This window comes from Anopheles gambiae, chromosome 2 (assembly GCF_943734735.2).
Source record: "Anopheles gambiae chromosome 2, idAnoGambNW_F1_1, whole genome shotgun sequence".
In the NCBI taxonomy this organism is placed as follows: Eukaryota; Metazoa; Arthropoda; class Insecta; order Diptera; family Culicidae; genus Anopheles; species Anopheles gambiae.
In genome coordinates, this window is record NC_064601.1 from 96,855,191 (window position 1) to 96,869,664 (window position 14,474).

Genomic DNA, 14,474 nt, shown 5'->3' on the forward strand with positions numbered 1-14,474 from the left:
TTTCTTTTTGTATATGAGTAATTTTGCGAGTTTGAATGAGATTAATAAGAATTAAGAAAGTTTGGTGAATGTTTAATGATAGATGATTCTTTTTGAAGCTATAGTTTTACATTTTTTTTTTCATTTTACGATATCTCGTATTTTTCAATAAACTCGAAATTACAAAAACACACTGTTTAAAACTGCAAATTCTTTATTTCACATTTAACACATATGGTTTTAATGTGAAACACAGGGATTTGCAGAATTTCTCAGGGATTTTATTCTTTTCTCTGGGAAATAAACTTGATATAATGGGAATATGGCTCTATAGTACGTTTTTTTAATAACTCTAATAAGAATTTCCAAATAACCTATCCAAAAAGGGTGCTATAGAGTCACTTCTTACAGGAAAGAATTTAAACAGTGTCCTACAACTATAAGAACTCCTGAAAAACTACGCAAGTAGAATAATTAATGGAAAGGACATAATTTATATAAAAAGTACAAAAATTAAGCAAAATCTAACTACACTAAAATAAACTAAATAGGAGTAATAAAGGAATGACAAGAATTAAATAAATTCAAAATAAAAAATGTACATCGTATGGATTTCAAAGAAAGTATCAAAACATAAGACGAATCATAACAAGTTGTGTGGAAATTGTAAAATAAATTAAAAGCAATAGAACATATTTTGTGATACTTCAAACACAGCAAAATGAATTAATGTTGGTTAAAAAGAAGAAGAAAAAACTTTATGACAATAATACGGCAAAAGCCTAATATAAAAAAAAAACAAAACTACCATTTATTCAAGAAACTAATTTGAAACACTTAGCCATGATAAACACTGACTAGACAAATTTTCTGTTACGTTTAAGCCCCAAAAGTGCCTCCTTTTTGTCATTTAAAAAGATAATTCCAAGCGATATGGTGACGTATTACAAACCAAACGCACACCCACAGAGTATCACATATCAATCAATAGATACGAGCAAGTGGCAGCAGTACATCAATACACAACAAATGCGCCCAAATTGGAAGGCATTAATTATGCTTCTGCTCCAGCGAAACAATGATTCATAAACGGCCTTCAGCGAGGGATTAACGGACGCGGGACGTCGTTTTTCGATTGTGCAACAGGCGTATATGCAACAAACTGCACACACACACATGCGCCACCCGCTGCAACGGATATGATGGATGGAAAATGTATAAATATGCTCATTGGATCTGATGGCATCCAATGGCGATTAGTGTAATGGCACAAAGGTAACCGCATCCAGGCGCAGAAAACTACCAACCTACTCCTCCTTCCATATATATCTACTCTCCCCTCGACCCTCGAGCTTAGCGTAGCAATAGTACAGCTGGTACAGACGCTCAACACTGGAAGCTAGACAAGATCGCTAGAAACTACTGCGGCGTACAACAAGACACGAACCCCTTTTCGGTGGGCGAACCACCGGAGGGGGATTTGTGAAGGTAGCAAAACGCTCCGGGGCTGCTTCTCTGTCACTCTCGCGGACATCACCTTTGAAAGCAACGGGAAGAGATGGAGGAGCAGAGGACTCTACAGTCCACATGAAACCCTTCGAAAAAAAGGGCCAAAGACCAACAATAGCACTAAGCGGCGCAGCATAAATATCAGTCATTTGTTTCCGCCGTCGCCGCAGCATGCGCGGAAAGCGCCACCGGCCACCGCCAGTTGGGGTTCTTTTCTTCGCCCGAAAAGGGGAAGCCAGGCAGCCAGGCAGGAATGCATGCCAGCGCTGCCGTATGTGTGCACCGTGGTTATGCTTGTTTCTCCTCGGCTTGTGGATCCAAATCGAAGATATTCCCTGCGCCCGTGGACCGCACGGTAAGGAATTATGTGGCAGCACACACACACTGGCTGTATGCGCCATTCCCGGCGCAGCCAAGGGTTATGCTGGGGCGTGCGACGTAAGTTTTATGTTCATGTTGCATGTCGTCCGCTCGCTGCGGGTCCGCCAGTCCTCCCTTTCTTGGACCCCGCACAGATATAGATTTTAGGAGTTGTTGTCATTTGTTCCTACCAGCTATTGAACACGAAAACCGGCTTTTGTGTTGTTTGCTATTGCCGTTGTTGTTGTTGTTGTGTGGCGATCGGAGCTTTTTGACCAAAAAGGGCACCGTGTGTCTTCTTGTACCCATGTGTGTGTGTGTGAGTGTGTCTGGTCAATAGGTTGCCAGCCAACGGGATGGCCGAGCTCGGTGGTTATGATGTGCAGCGAGATGATTGATGTTCGGAGATCGTTATCGACCGCCGGGTTACATGTGTTCGATCTAATCTCCGGTGCAATGCAGCACACGAACGAAGCGCCTCTCCTTCTTAAGGGCTGATCGATACCTCAGATAGCCATGAGAGGCGCTGCCTTACGTGTGTGTGTGTGTGTGTGTGTGTGTGTGTGTGTGTGTGTGTGTGTGTGTGTGTCGGGTGTGACACTTTCTTGTTTGGGTTTGGTTTCGATGAGAGAAAGTAATTAGTACGGGCGTCGCCGCAAAGGGGACCACACGCCGGTGACTTATGTCCCAAGCAAAACAAATTACTGTGTTGGATGATTGTACGATACAGGTTGGTATTTTAAGGAGTCTATTACGTTATTCATTCTGATATGCTGAGACTAGAAAGGCAAAAGGAATGGTTGATCAATTTAATTACTTCAATGACTCAATTTGGCCCTAATTTGATGAAATCATAGAATACTTTCATCAACATCTCTTTGCAGAGAGGATGTTTTCTATTTAATCTGATTTATCTAGGAACTTAAACATATTCTGGGGAATGGCGTATACCTTAAATGATAAAAGAACAGTAGAAATTGTTGATGAAAGGAATGTGTGGTCCTACTTTTTTTTAAAATGTCTAATTTGTGTTCCAAATAAGCCAAGAATGAGTATCCAAATTTGATTTCTATTGCTACTTTCTTTATCATCGAACCAAACTCTTGCTATTATCAGTGTAGTTTGTTCTCTTCGCATCTTCGAAATCACCAATAACGAGAGCACGTGCAAATGAATTAGTCCCATCTCTCTTCTACCAGAAAGCGTAGTGAAGTATTGAAAAAAAAAAACGATCTCGAATCGATCGCGCAAAGAAACAGTCCAGCCCGGATCACGCCCGAACATCACGCTGTCGGCCGTTTGTTTGAAATATTAGTCCCAAGGTTAGGATATGTCAAACCGCTAATTTATATCGACAGCAATAGCGGTGTGTGGCGTCTAGCCTTTTTTACTGAGACTTTCCCCTTTTTTTGCGAGCGCGTGAGACTCCAGTCCCTAGACTCTACCGTATCGGGAGTTCCAGGGAGTCGTCGGCCTCATATTTCACCCGGACATCACCCCGATAATCCTCGGTTTCAAGCCACGGTTCAGCCACCGATTGACAGTGGATCGTTCGTGTGTGTGTGTGTGTGTCTGATCCGGAGACGCCCGGACAACGACAAGAGCTACGGAAGCTCAAAGGCCAATAATAGTCGACCCTATCGGTGGATGACAATCTGTTGCCATCTGTCTGATTGACCGCGCTCCCCGCACACACACACACACACACACGCAGGCAGGTAGGGTTCAGGAAGGTGTCGCGTCTTCGAACGAACGTACCCCGTTGGCAAATAAAAACGACAGACAAGGTTCCTCCGTCTTGGACGGCACACGCACGCACGATCCGTTTTCGGTTTGGCTGCTTTTCACCCGCTCGCCGAACGGAACACGGATCCCATCCCATCTGATCTGTGCGAAGGTTCGTCCGCAAACCGCAGGGCGAGCGCAATTTGGTCGTCGATCGTACACGGTTCGGATGGAAAGGAAAAGTGTTTTTCACTGTGCCCCACATGCTTGTTTCAGGTCCTCCCTGCGTTGGATTGAGGAAGTTTGTGGTGGGATCATGTGACAATCGATGTGGGAAATCAAAACGGATGGGGACACGCGTGTCTGTTGGTTGTGGACAGGAAGCGGGGTCACGTGCACACGTACCTGGTATTGAAATTCCTGACGTCAAAAGTTTCTCTGGTAGCTCGCGGATCGAACGCGGCGCAACGATCTCGTGCGGTGGTGGCAGATGAGGTGCTGAAATGGTAGTGAACGAGATGGAATGAGACGTTTAGTGGTGTGCTGCTTATTTGGGTTGGGAAAAACAGTGAAAAAGTGCAAAAAGGGGAAGAATTGTTTTCGGCAAAGTGGAATTCAGAGTTCAGAATTTTTACAGATTTTCAACAATTTGTACACGTTTCAGTAAAGTATTTTGTCGTATTGAATCGTCGTAGTTTTAAATATTCCAAAATTTTTGTCTATGATCCTAACGGAGGACTAATATTAGAAGATATTTTTAAATATCTTTCAACAAATTTTTGTTGCAAAGACATGAAGTTACCATACCTCACAAAACGACCTTCAAATAATGCTTAGCTCTAGACCCTAATGTGTAATTTATGGCAGCACGTGAGCTGATCATAGCGTCTCAAAAAACAAAGAAACGATAACAATGCAGACTAATTTCAACCCACTTCCACCTAATAAAACTGTTTACACACCAAATTGGCAAACGATGCGTCGGTAGCAGGCCGGAATATAAATAAACCTTGCTATCTCCCCTTTTACCATCAACACCAAGGTATAACAGACCAGACTTTCTTGCTGTTCTCTCCCACGCCCGGCAACGCTTCAACGCCTTTCACAACGTTCAACGCAGGCAACAACAAAGCTACTTTGCATCGCAACCCTTACTTCCGGCCCCAAGCGCCGACCAACTGGCCTTCTTATCCGCTATCTCCATTGACTTAACCCAGATAAGAAAATTACGCAAAAATCGTGTATCAACCTCTGCATCTCCTATTACTCTCCCAATGCGAGTCGTGCCACCGATAACTTCCCGCTAGCGAAAGCGTCCACTGGACACCCTTACGCTCGGGCCGGTGTGCAGCTTCAATGTAACACCTCTGAGCTGGTATGAGAAAGCGGACAAAACGGCGCGTTTGCTCTCCAAGAACGTGTGGACAAGATCGTTCTTCTGTGGGGAGTGCAAACAGACGGCAGGAAGAAATGGGTTGCGAGATGGGACACGATTCGCTTATTTGATCCCGTTTTCCAGGACGTACCTTGGGGCCCATCACGACCCAACGGTGATCGTCCCCTGTACCTGACCCTGCAGGATGTGATGTGGCAAAACTGACCCACAAGAATAGCGTACAGTTACGAAATTGTTACGTGGAGAACGTGCATCCTGCGGGGCGAATCTGTGACCTCCTCTTTGATAAGCGACGAACGCCTTCTAGCGACCGCTCATCAGATTGGGGAGCTGAGAAGTATTCATATCCCGAAGGGATGATGCGATTTTGGACGTGAAATGATTGCGGATCGTACCACTGACCCACTGGGCAAGGGTCACACGTCGGAACCTGTTGTGCGGCTTGGACAGGCGAGTACGGTACGAGCCGGGTTTGAAGACGGTCTCTCCACACAATGTCTCCAAATATGCCTCGTAAAAGATCGTCGGCGTGGTGTCTTAAGCACAGCCGCTGCACAGCAGGTGACCGTGAGGTTGTTGCGCCCTGTCCCTTTCCAATCCGTCCGATCATCTTTTTTGCTCCACCACTAGCATCACCCCAACGATATTTCGTCGATGTCGGGATAGATTACCGTGCCATTCATTAATGGGGCGGCATTTCAAGCCTCCACTGTGTTTGTGATATGTAAATAAGGCGTGTTTTGACGCAGTAGGGTCGAGAGGGATAATTTGGAGGCCACGGCCAATGCCCAGCCCCAGTGTATGCCCTCAGTGAGTATGTGTGTGTGTGCGTGTGTGCATTTTTGGAACCTTGGGTGGCCCTTCAAAACCTCCCAGCTCAAACACCTCGATACCGCCGAGCGGTGGTATGACCCGGGAAAAGAAAAGCCCAATTTACACCATTCTTTTGGGAGGAGGTTCGGCTTTCATTTGTGCTCGTCGGAGGAACGATGATTTCTTGTTTTGTTGTGGCAGCGGGTTCACAATTTGTCCGTCTTGCAAGGGGAAAAGATGCTACACGTGTATGTGGGTCAGTCGGTCGGTGATTTATGAGTGACATTGATGAACCTTTGCCCCGCTAGCTGTGTGTGGAGTTGAGTTGAGGCAGAGGGTACGGGAGGTTTTGGTAAATATTTTTGAAGCGCAAGTAATTTTCAAACGAAAGTGTTTGCTCTCTGCCGGCCTTGGGAAGCAATTCGTGGTTAATTAATATTTGATAGGGCTGAAGATGATTAGCAGAGAAGTAATGGGTTGGTTTCTCTTGAGTTTCTATTAATTGACATAGAGATAAAAGAAATGCTATGGAAGAGAACTGAAGAGTGTATGCGAGGGCCTTCCAATGCAAGCAATCTGATTCCACTTTTTGCCATTGTTTTTTGGGATACAAGATGAACCAAACGTCATGATATTCAGCTTTTTGTTGTGAAATTATCAACATTGAAGACGGTAAGGCACAGAAATGAGCATGTCTGTCTATCATATTTGGCATATAGATGACTTAGAGAGGGATGTATGAGAACAGACATAAAAAAGCTTTGTACTAGAAGATATTGTTCTACTAATAATGAATCTTTTTCTGTTATTTGTCATGAACCTAAACTAGAAATTCGAAGATCTCAATTGGATTTCAACTTCTGGATTCTGGATTTAAGTCTTGGTGTCTGGGTCTGAGTCTTGGAGTCCGAGTCTATGTCTTGGATAGAAATGACTTGAACTTGAAGTTGAAATTCTGGGAATTTGTTCTAGTCCTGTGTCCCGTTCAAATCTGTGAGCTATGATGTGCTTGATTAATATAGAAAAATAGCTACCAATTGTAATTTTTTGTGAAATTGAAATAGGCTTTTATTCCAATTGCCTAGAGACACTCAAAGATCGCTTCAAAATAACCAATCAACACCATGCCATCATTTTAAAATGACACCAATTTAATCTAGAGCTCCTCCAAACAACTTTTACTCCTTCCTCCACGCCTTCCACTTCCGAAGAAGCTCATTTACAGGGAAGTAGCCAATTTTCACATCGCATCGCAAACGCAATCTCACCCTGTCAAACCATTCATAACGTCGAATGCACATCGCAACTCGTCAATAGCACCGTGCCAATAAAGCATCACGATCAATCATCGCAAGAAGCTGGCAGGGCACCCCTGACAATCACACAGGCGCCGTGACGTGGTCGACCGTGTTTCGCACCCGCAGCTTCTGTGGGTCGATGACGCGCCGCAGCGGAAATGTAAATCCATCGCGGCCGCTTTGTCCGAACCCGATAGTGTCCGAAAGGTGCATGCAACTGACCCATGCGCATTGCGGGATGAGATTTCTGTCAGCTTGTCGGCAAGAGGCAAACAAGAAAGAAACATACATCCATATGTTACTGTTGCTCGTTCAATGCGCGCTCGAGGCAATGCGCGCATCGCCCATATTATTGCACAATTGCATCGCGCTGCACAGCACAAAAGAGATTCGCTTTCGTTGGGAGTTGAGATCGCGGGTTGAAGAATGTGTTTATATTTCCCGTAAGTCACCTCCGCCTTTGCGTCAATGGAGGAGAGGATGTTTTGGGGGCGGGGAACGGATCACTGTTGTTTACGATCGGTGCACGATCTCTGCAGCAGCAGATGCTCGAGGGACGATTGCGTGTCGATCGATGATCGATGATGGTGCGGTTTTCCGATCAGACGATGTCGTTTGCTCTTTCTTGGCAGGGCGCAAGATGTCATCTCCGCACTCCGCATGGACGCACAGAACCTGCAATCTGTCAAGTTCGGATCCGTACTTTTTGATGTATTTTGAAAGTCAACCGCACAGTGTGTCTGTGTGTGTGGGAGAGTGTGTGGTGTAATTTAATTACCCGCCGTCTTCCGGCAGCAAATGTCCGCCTTTCGTTCACGATGTCGATTTATAATCCGTCCGTTCTCGTCCGCCCGGAGAGTACATCACAATCGTGACTTGCGGGCGACTGGACTGGGATTTGCACGTTATTATCAGATTGTTTGGGAGCAGAAAAAAGCGACTATCCGGGAATAGGTTTACACATACGCTCTGTACAATCGGAAAGTGAAAAGATAAAGTCACAGCCCCATAGACTAGAGTGCACGGTGTGCACTGATTTGATTCGATCGGTTCCGTCTTGTGATTCGTGCGGGTTCGTGCGTTTCGGTTTAATGTGGTGCGACCCATTAAAATTAGCTGAAGCGATTCGACCAGACCAGAAGGGAAAGATCCGCTTCCTGAACGATCGTGTTTAAAAAAAAAGAGATTACAAAAATAAAATCCCTTTCAACACAAGGTAAATAGCAAAGCAACGGGGGTAGATTTGCTCAAGGAGTGCACCCATTTCCTGTGTGCGTTTAAAATTGGAAGCAGACCAAAAGAGACCAAATCTTATTACTGGTGCATTTAAGCTCCAAAGGGGTATGGTTTCTGCGGCACTATTACCTGCGCCTGAAAGACATTCCATTTAAGGGCATTACAGGAAAGGCATTTAATAATTCCACAATTTGCCACGAATGCGTTGACAATTGCAAGCCAGCCCGGGCTCCATACCTTCTCTGCTGGTTGCATTTAAGTAGTTTAGTTTAAATGACGGTCATTATGTCACCTCTCTTCGGTCACACAAAAAAAAAGGAGGAGTTGACACACTCAACACGTGTTGTACTACTCATTGCGGCGGCAACGGGAAACGCAACCGAGGAGAAGAAGTGGAGCGAGTGGAAAAGACAGGGTTTTAATGTCGTCGGTCCGTATGCTAATTGCGACACGGTTTTGCCAAGTGCGTCTAGACAAACTTGTTATGCGTTTGCCGCACGCAAAACTGCTGTCACCGCGTGTTTAGCGCATTTGTCATCATTATCTTGCTCGGAGGAGTTGGATGAGATGCAGTGCGCATTTGGTTTGCAGTGCGCATGCGCAAAGCCGCACTGAACTACTCCCATTTGTCTGTGAGCGAAATGGTTGTAAATCGATTTGGAGAGATGTTTTAAGTGATAGAGATGTATGCTGGTATAAAGTTGGTCCGATCGTAATTGAAACACTGGAGCTATTTTATAGCTTTATTATCGATTTCCTATGGACAGGAGGTAACAGAATGGTATTGAAGCTTCATACAAGTTTAAACACATATATAGAAATGGGGGTCATATAAGACTCCAGAGCATGGAAATGACCCCACACTAAACACGTTCCTCATTTAATTTTCCCAATATATCCTTCTCGATCTCGAATGCACAATCAAAAATCGATTTCGCTCGCACCGTTCCTCGTCTGATCGGTCGTTGAATTCTATCGTTTGAGTGCAATTGCACGGTGTGTGCTTTCAACGACCAGGAGACGGGAGGCCGCATTTCATTAGAAGGGAATTCGATGCGATCGTTCCGCGGCCTGTTTCAGCTCTTCTGGAGTTAGCGATCGGTTAGAGTGGTCGAGCCGGGACCGTTGTTAACCGGTCCGAGCAATTAATAAGCGTACTAAGCCACGCTTTGTCGGCCATACAAAAACATGGCAAGCTTTTGTTGATGTTAACCGCCTCCTTAAACGTACACGGTGTACACGGTGCATGAGAGAAATGTTTCTAATAATCATCCTCCCTGCTTCTTCCTGAACCGGCATCCCTGTATCGGTACAATTGGCTTGACGCTTGCCGACAACAGGCAGGCTTCCCGTTACACAATCGCTTCGGATTCTAGGTCAACAGGAAAAGCGGCTGCGTCACTGGCACGTAATCAACGTGGTGGTAAGGCGTTTAAGCGAAACAAAGTGCTTGTTGTTGATAGAACGAGGCGCGAAGAAAGTATTATTGACACCCGTGGGATAGATTGCGATAATGTTTGTGTGATTACTTTAGGATCTATCATTAAACAAGATTTAAATAATATTGAGCCAAACCATTACGATGAAACATTGAAAAGAAATTCTATTTTAAGTAGAGTGATTTATCATAACATTTGCCTGAAATTAGGTTATTTAAATGAATCGTTTTCCCCCCTTCAAAGTGGATTTTAATCGTTGTGTCACAATTTCGCAAGGAAAAATCAAGACACAGTGTCAGGTTGCGTAACAGCATCCGCCGGACTTACCTGGGTCACACTTCTTCTGCTCGTCGCTGCTCTCCTCGTCGCTGTCGATGTGTGGAAAGGAACCTCCCAGACAGAATAGTGGCATCCCTGCCGATGGTGTTACTGCTGCTGCTGCTGCTGAGGCACCAGCGTCCACAGCTGTTGATTGCTGATTATCTCCTGCCAGCCCTCCACCACCACCCTCAACGCCGCCGGTGTCGCAGATGGTTACGCTTAGGCCGTCATTACACTGATTGCTGCCGATTTGTGGCGCATTTTCACTTTTTCCACCGGTGCCGCCGTGGCCGTTTTGATTGCCGCCGATCGCCCCCGGCCGGTGCTGGTGGCTGCCGGCCGTTGACAGGTTCGCACCGGAAACGACGGTCGCCGCCAGCGGCTGTCGCTTCAGCTGCGTGTACTTGCTGTTGATTAGCAGCTTGTTGTTTTTGGTGATCAGTTCGCGACGCTTCAGCAGGCCGAGCTTGGGTGTGCCGGGCGTGCTGTTGTTGGCTGCCGGGCTGCGGCCCGCTTCATTCAGCAGCTCCCCGTTCTCGTCGCCATCGGGATCGGACGGGGCAGTGGTGGCGGTGGTGGTGACGCTAGCGGGCACCGTAAGCCCTCCGTCCGGCGTGGGAAAGGAAAGGTCCTCCAGCGGGACGCGGCTGATCGCCCGCTCGATGCCGACCAGGAGGTTTTGCAGTAGGGCGGGCAGATCTTCCGTCAGCATCTCCACAGCTAGAGGGGTGACCGGATCGCGGATCGGATCCAACCGACGGTACACGATCGATGGGTGTGGTGGTTGGGTGGTTGCGCTGCTACACGCAACGGTAGACGAGGCTGGGGCTGCTCCTGCTGCTGCTGCTGCTGCTGCTGCTGAGGGTGGGCTTGTGCCACGCCAAACTGCATAGAGCTCGGGTTTGCTCGTGTCCGGCTCGGGTCGAATGCAAAGGTACGTATCCTGCGACCGGACCAGCGATTCATCAAGAGCCCCCAGATGGAGCACCAGGGCTCCCGCGACAGCCAGTGGCCAACCGTCACACCAGCTTAGGTCCTGCGAGAATGAAAGAGAGAAATTGGACTATTATTGTTTGAATTCTATATTGTGCGTTATGGAATGCATTTATGGGATTATTTATCGATAAGGATAGAAAGATTAGACCACACACGACAGAGCAGAAGATGAACTATACAAATGAATATCAACCGTGTACACGGTTATTCGAAGCATCCAAAAATATCATAAATATTCCTCCCACATGTACGTCATATTACACATTTTGGTCCTTCGAACCGAATTTCAAACCGCATTGAGATAATTGATGAATTTCTTGGTGAAAATGATCCTAATTTAATCGTGCAATATTTTTTTAAAAAACATAATATATGTATATATGATTCTTTACATCATTCATTCATCTATATAAAAAAATCAAAAATGAATCTCCAATTATACACAGCGTTACAGATGAAATTATCAATATTCAAGCCTGACATATCATAATTACAGAAAATGATGAGTTGATAATGATAAGCAAATAATAAATGAGTACTTCTTAATTATTATTCTTATTATTCTTCTTGTTACAGTACAATTACAGTTAACCAGGTAAGGACATGTTATCGATTAATATTAAAATTATCGCCTAGCATCACAAAACGTTTATCTTAATGCCATAAACTAATCTGTAAGTATCTGTGAGTGTATGAAGCGATAAAAATAACAACCAACCTAAAATTGATTGAAAAACAGTTGCTCTTATCGCAACATTCACGCCAATGAAGAGAAATGCCCTTAACATCCATTTCCTATTATTAGTTCCCTGTTGCGTAGCCCCAATAAAACAGTGCGTCAAATGTGAACCTATAAATATTCAGCACACAGTTACACATGTTGCACTCAAATTGCACCGTATCGTTCCATTTATTTATCCTCCAAACGGCGCTACGCGGTGTGACCGTATTAAAATTAGCACACTCCAGATAGCTCTAGTGCCCCCCATTTTTTTTTTTGCTACCTCTTCTACTTCTCGTTGCTCGTTGCCATAAAGACCCGCGAAAACAAACCGACACCATAATATTTCCGTGGATACAGTTTTTTTCTTCTTATGCTTCGAAATGTTTGTTTGATAACCGCGAGTCGCGAGTCAACCTGGCACGGCGGTACTCAAAAGCAAAACACTCCGCGTAAAAAGGGGGAGAAAGCAAAAGGGAAGGAAACGGAACATTGCGTTATGACCAAAACATGCACACACACACAGACAGGCGGGTAATAAATATCAAATCGAGTAGCTAAACATGTGCTTGTACGTGCCAACGACATGCTTTTACATGACCGGCTTCTCCCGGCTCTGATTCCGGTGTGCAGCGGTTCGCGAAAAGAAATTGTCCAATTAATTTCCATTCCGTGGTTCGTGATCCGATTACACGCACACGCGGCCGGGAAAGGGGGCGGTGGGAAGGGGTGGTGTTGTCTGCAAGCAAAGGGAAAGGCCAGCCAGCCAGTCGTCGGTGGTCCGGTCCAGAGTTTATCGCTATCATTTTTCGCCCTTTTTTCCCTTTTAGCCTGCCCCCACTTTGAATGCTGCCCGCCGCTTGCGAACGATTAAACCGAGGGTGAGAGCATCGAAACAAATTGTTTCGCTTGGCCTGTATGTGTTTAATGTGGTTTGTTTTTGATAAATTATCCAAACGGAAATGCGCGTACGTGTGCGGGGGGTGTTTTGGGGCCGATGTTGCCGCGCGGTAGGAAAGGAAGGATGTATTTCGCGAGATCAAGATTAGGCTCTAAAAGTGCTCGCATTTGCGGTTCGTTTTAAAAGAAGAGGAGCCTCGCATGTAGCTCTTGCGGATATTAAATTCAATGGCGTATAAATCTACGGTTTCACTCTCGAAAAAATGCTCTTCTTCGAATGTTGGGATGGCAAAACCAAAAAAAAAAAAATCGATCACGCTTGCACCTGCAACCTTCGCACGCCACAATAGCTCTGCCAAGGGACTGTTCACAAGAACTGACCGACTGAGGTCAGACAGGCCCACCGTGTCCAAAAGTTTCAAACCAAAAGCACATCAAAGGTTTTGTGGAGAAGAAATCGAAGAAATGTATAAAAAAAACTCTCCCTCAAAGTCCACGAATGCCCCCAAGAGGGGTGAGAAAGGGTAACGATCTTTTCCGATCTTCCCCAGCGCCGAGGATCACTTTGCTCGCCGGGGATCAATTTTCATCCGCAAGGCGGGTAATTTTTATTAATATAATTAAGATGTAGATTCGATGCCGAAGATAGTTTATGGTGGCCACTACACACTACCGTGTCGAACAAAAATCGATCCCTTTCTCCCGGGGTGTGTTCGCGAATAAAAAAAAAAACACCCGCCCGATCTGAACGCGCGAACTTTTCACGGCACACACACACACACAGCTTCCTCGCACACAAACTCTACTCTCCTCTTCCGCGCTGGCCATCATCATTTTCGTGCCAACACTTAAAATTAGCCTTAAAAGCTTCTCGCATCTCTCGTCCGCCGATCCGCAGATTCCAGGGTTAATCCGATGAGGCGATCGTGGAAAGGGTTTTTGTTTTTACACGCTGAAGCGTTGTGGTGTTTCTCCGGGTTTCTGCCGGGTTTGGACACAAAATTGGGATGGAAGCGCGCGCCCACCCATTAATCATCGATATGCGGTGTGATTTATTGGTTGTAATTGCTCAATTAAGTCGCCGGCATCGATTGGCCGGCCACGGCTCTGTGTGTCAATGCTGCACCACGAGCTCACTATGGGGAGCTGGTGGGGTTTTGAGGTGACCGACGTGCGACATTCGATGCTTAGTCGTCACCCGTCACACGTGCTGCAGCTGCAACTGAGCTGCAATGTACGCGGTGGTGATCAATGTTCGGTGGAAAGATCCGCCGCCCGATACCGTCATCGGGTGGGATTGGAGCGCGAACGATCCAATGATCGGAGCAGTAGAGGCCTGGAGGGAGTGTGGTCGTTGTGGCAGAGTTTGAATAATGGTACAGGAAATCGAGCATGTCTTCGCGAAAGGCTCCTGCTGTGCATTGCTGGCTGGTGCGGTCGCGGGGGCGCCATTTAGCAGAATAGATGTGAGAGCTCCAATTAATCAAAAAAACTGGTGCAGCATCCCTCGACGACGCCTTCGCCTCCGAAAGCACCACCGAAAGCCTGAAGTGAGTGACTGGTCTGTTTGACGCCCGAGAGAAACGTAACCTTAAATGTTTTTCTTCCTTTCTTCTGTGGAGTTCCCCTCAATGGACGAGCGTTGCGAGATCGGTCCGTATGATAAGATTACAAAACGAATTCAATTAATCAGTGCTATCAGTGTTGGTGTGTGGCCACGGGAGGAGAGCCACACGGAGCACATGCGATCTTGTTACGGTGATTAGGGTTAGGGGAATTGG

At 46.0% G+C, this 14,474-nt stretch overlaps 1 protein-coding gene across 8 annotated transcripts in view; it reads right to left on the minus strand.

Moving 5' to 3' along the window:
• The window catches only part of LOC1276854 (uncharacterized), a 276,309-nt gene that overhangs the window by 13,850 nt on the left and 247,985 nt on the right, over positions 1 to 14,474 (minus strand). For all 8 annotated transcript variants that reach the window (XM_061643829.1, XM_061643825.1, XM_061643826.1 and 5 more), the window contains 2 exons: positions 10,083 to 11,112; positions 3,979 to 4,071 (listed from right to left, as the gene is read on the minus strand). In XM_061643829.1, coding sequence (XP_061499813.1) covers positions 3,979 to 4,071; positions 10,083 to 11,112 — 1,123 coding nt within the window. The remainder of the gene's footprint in view (positions 1 to 3,978; positions 4,072 to 10,082; positions 11,113 to 14,474) is intronic.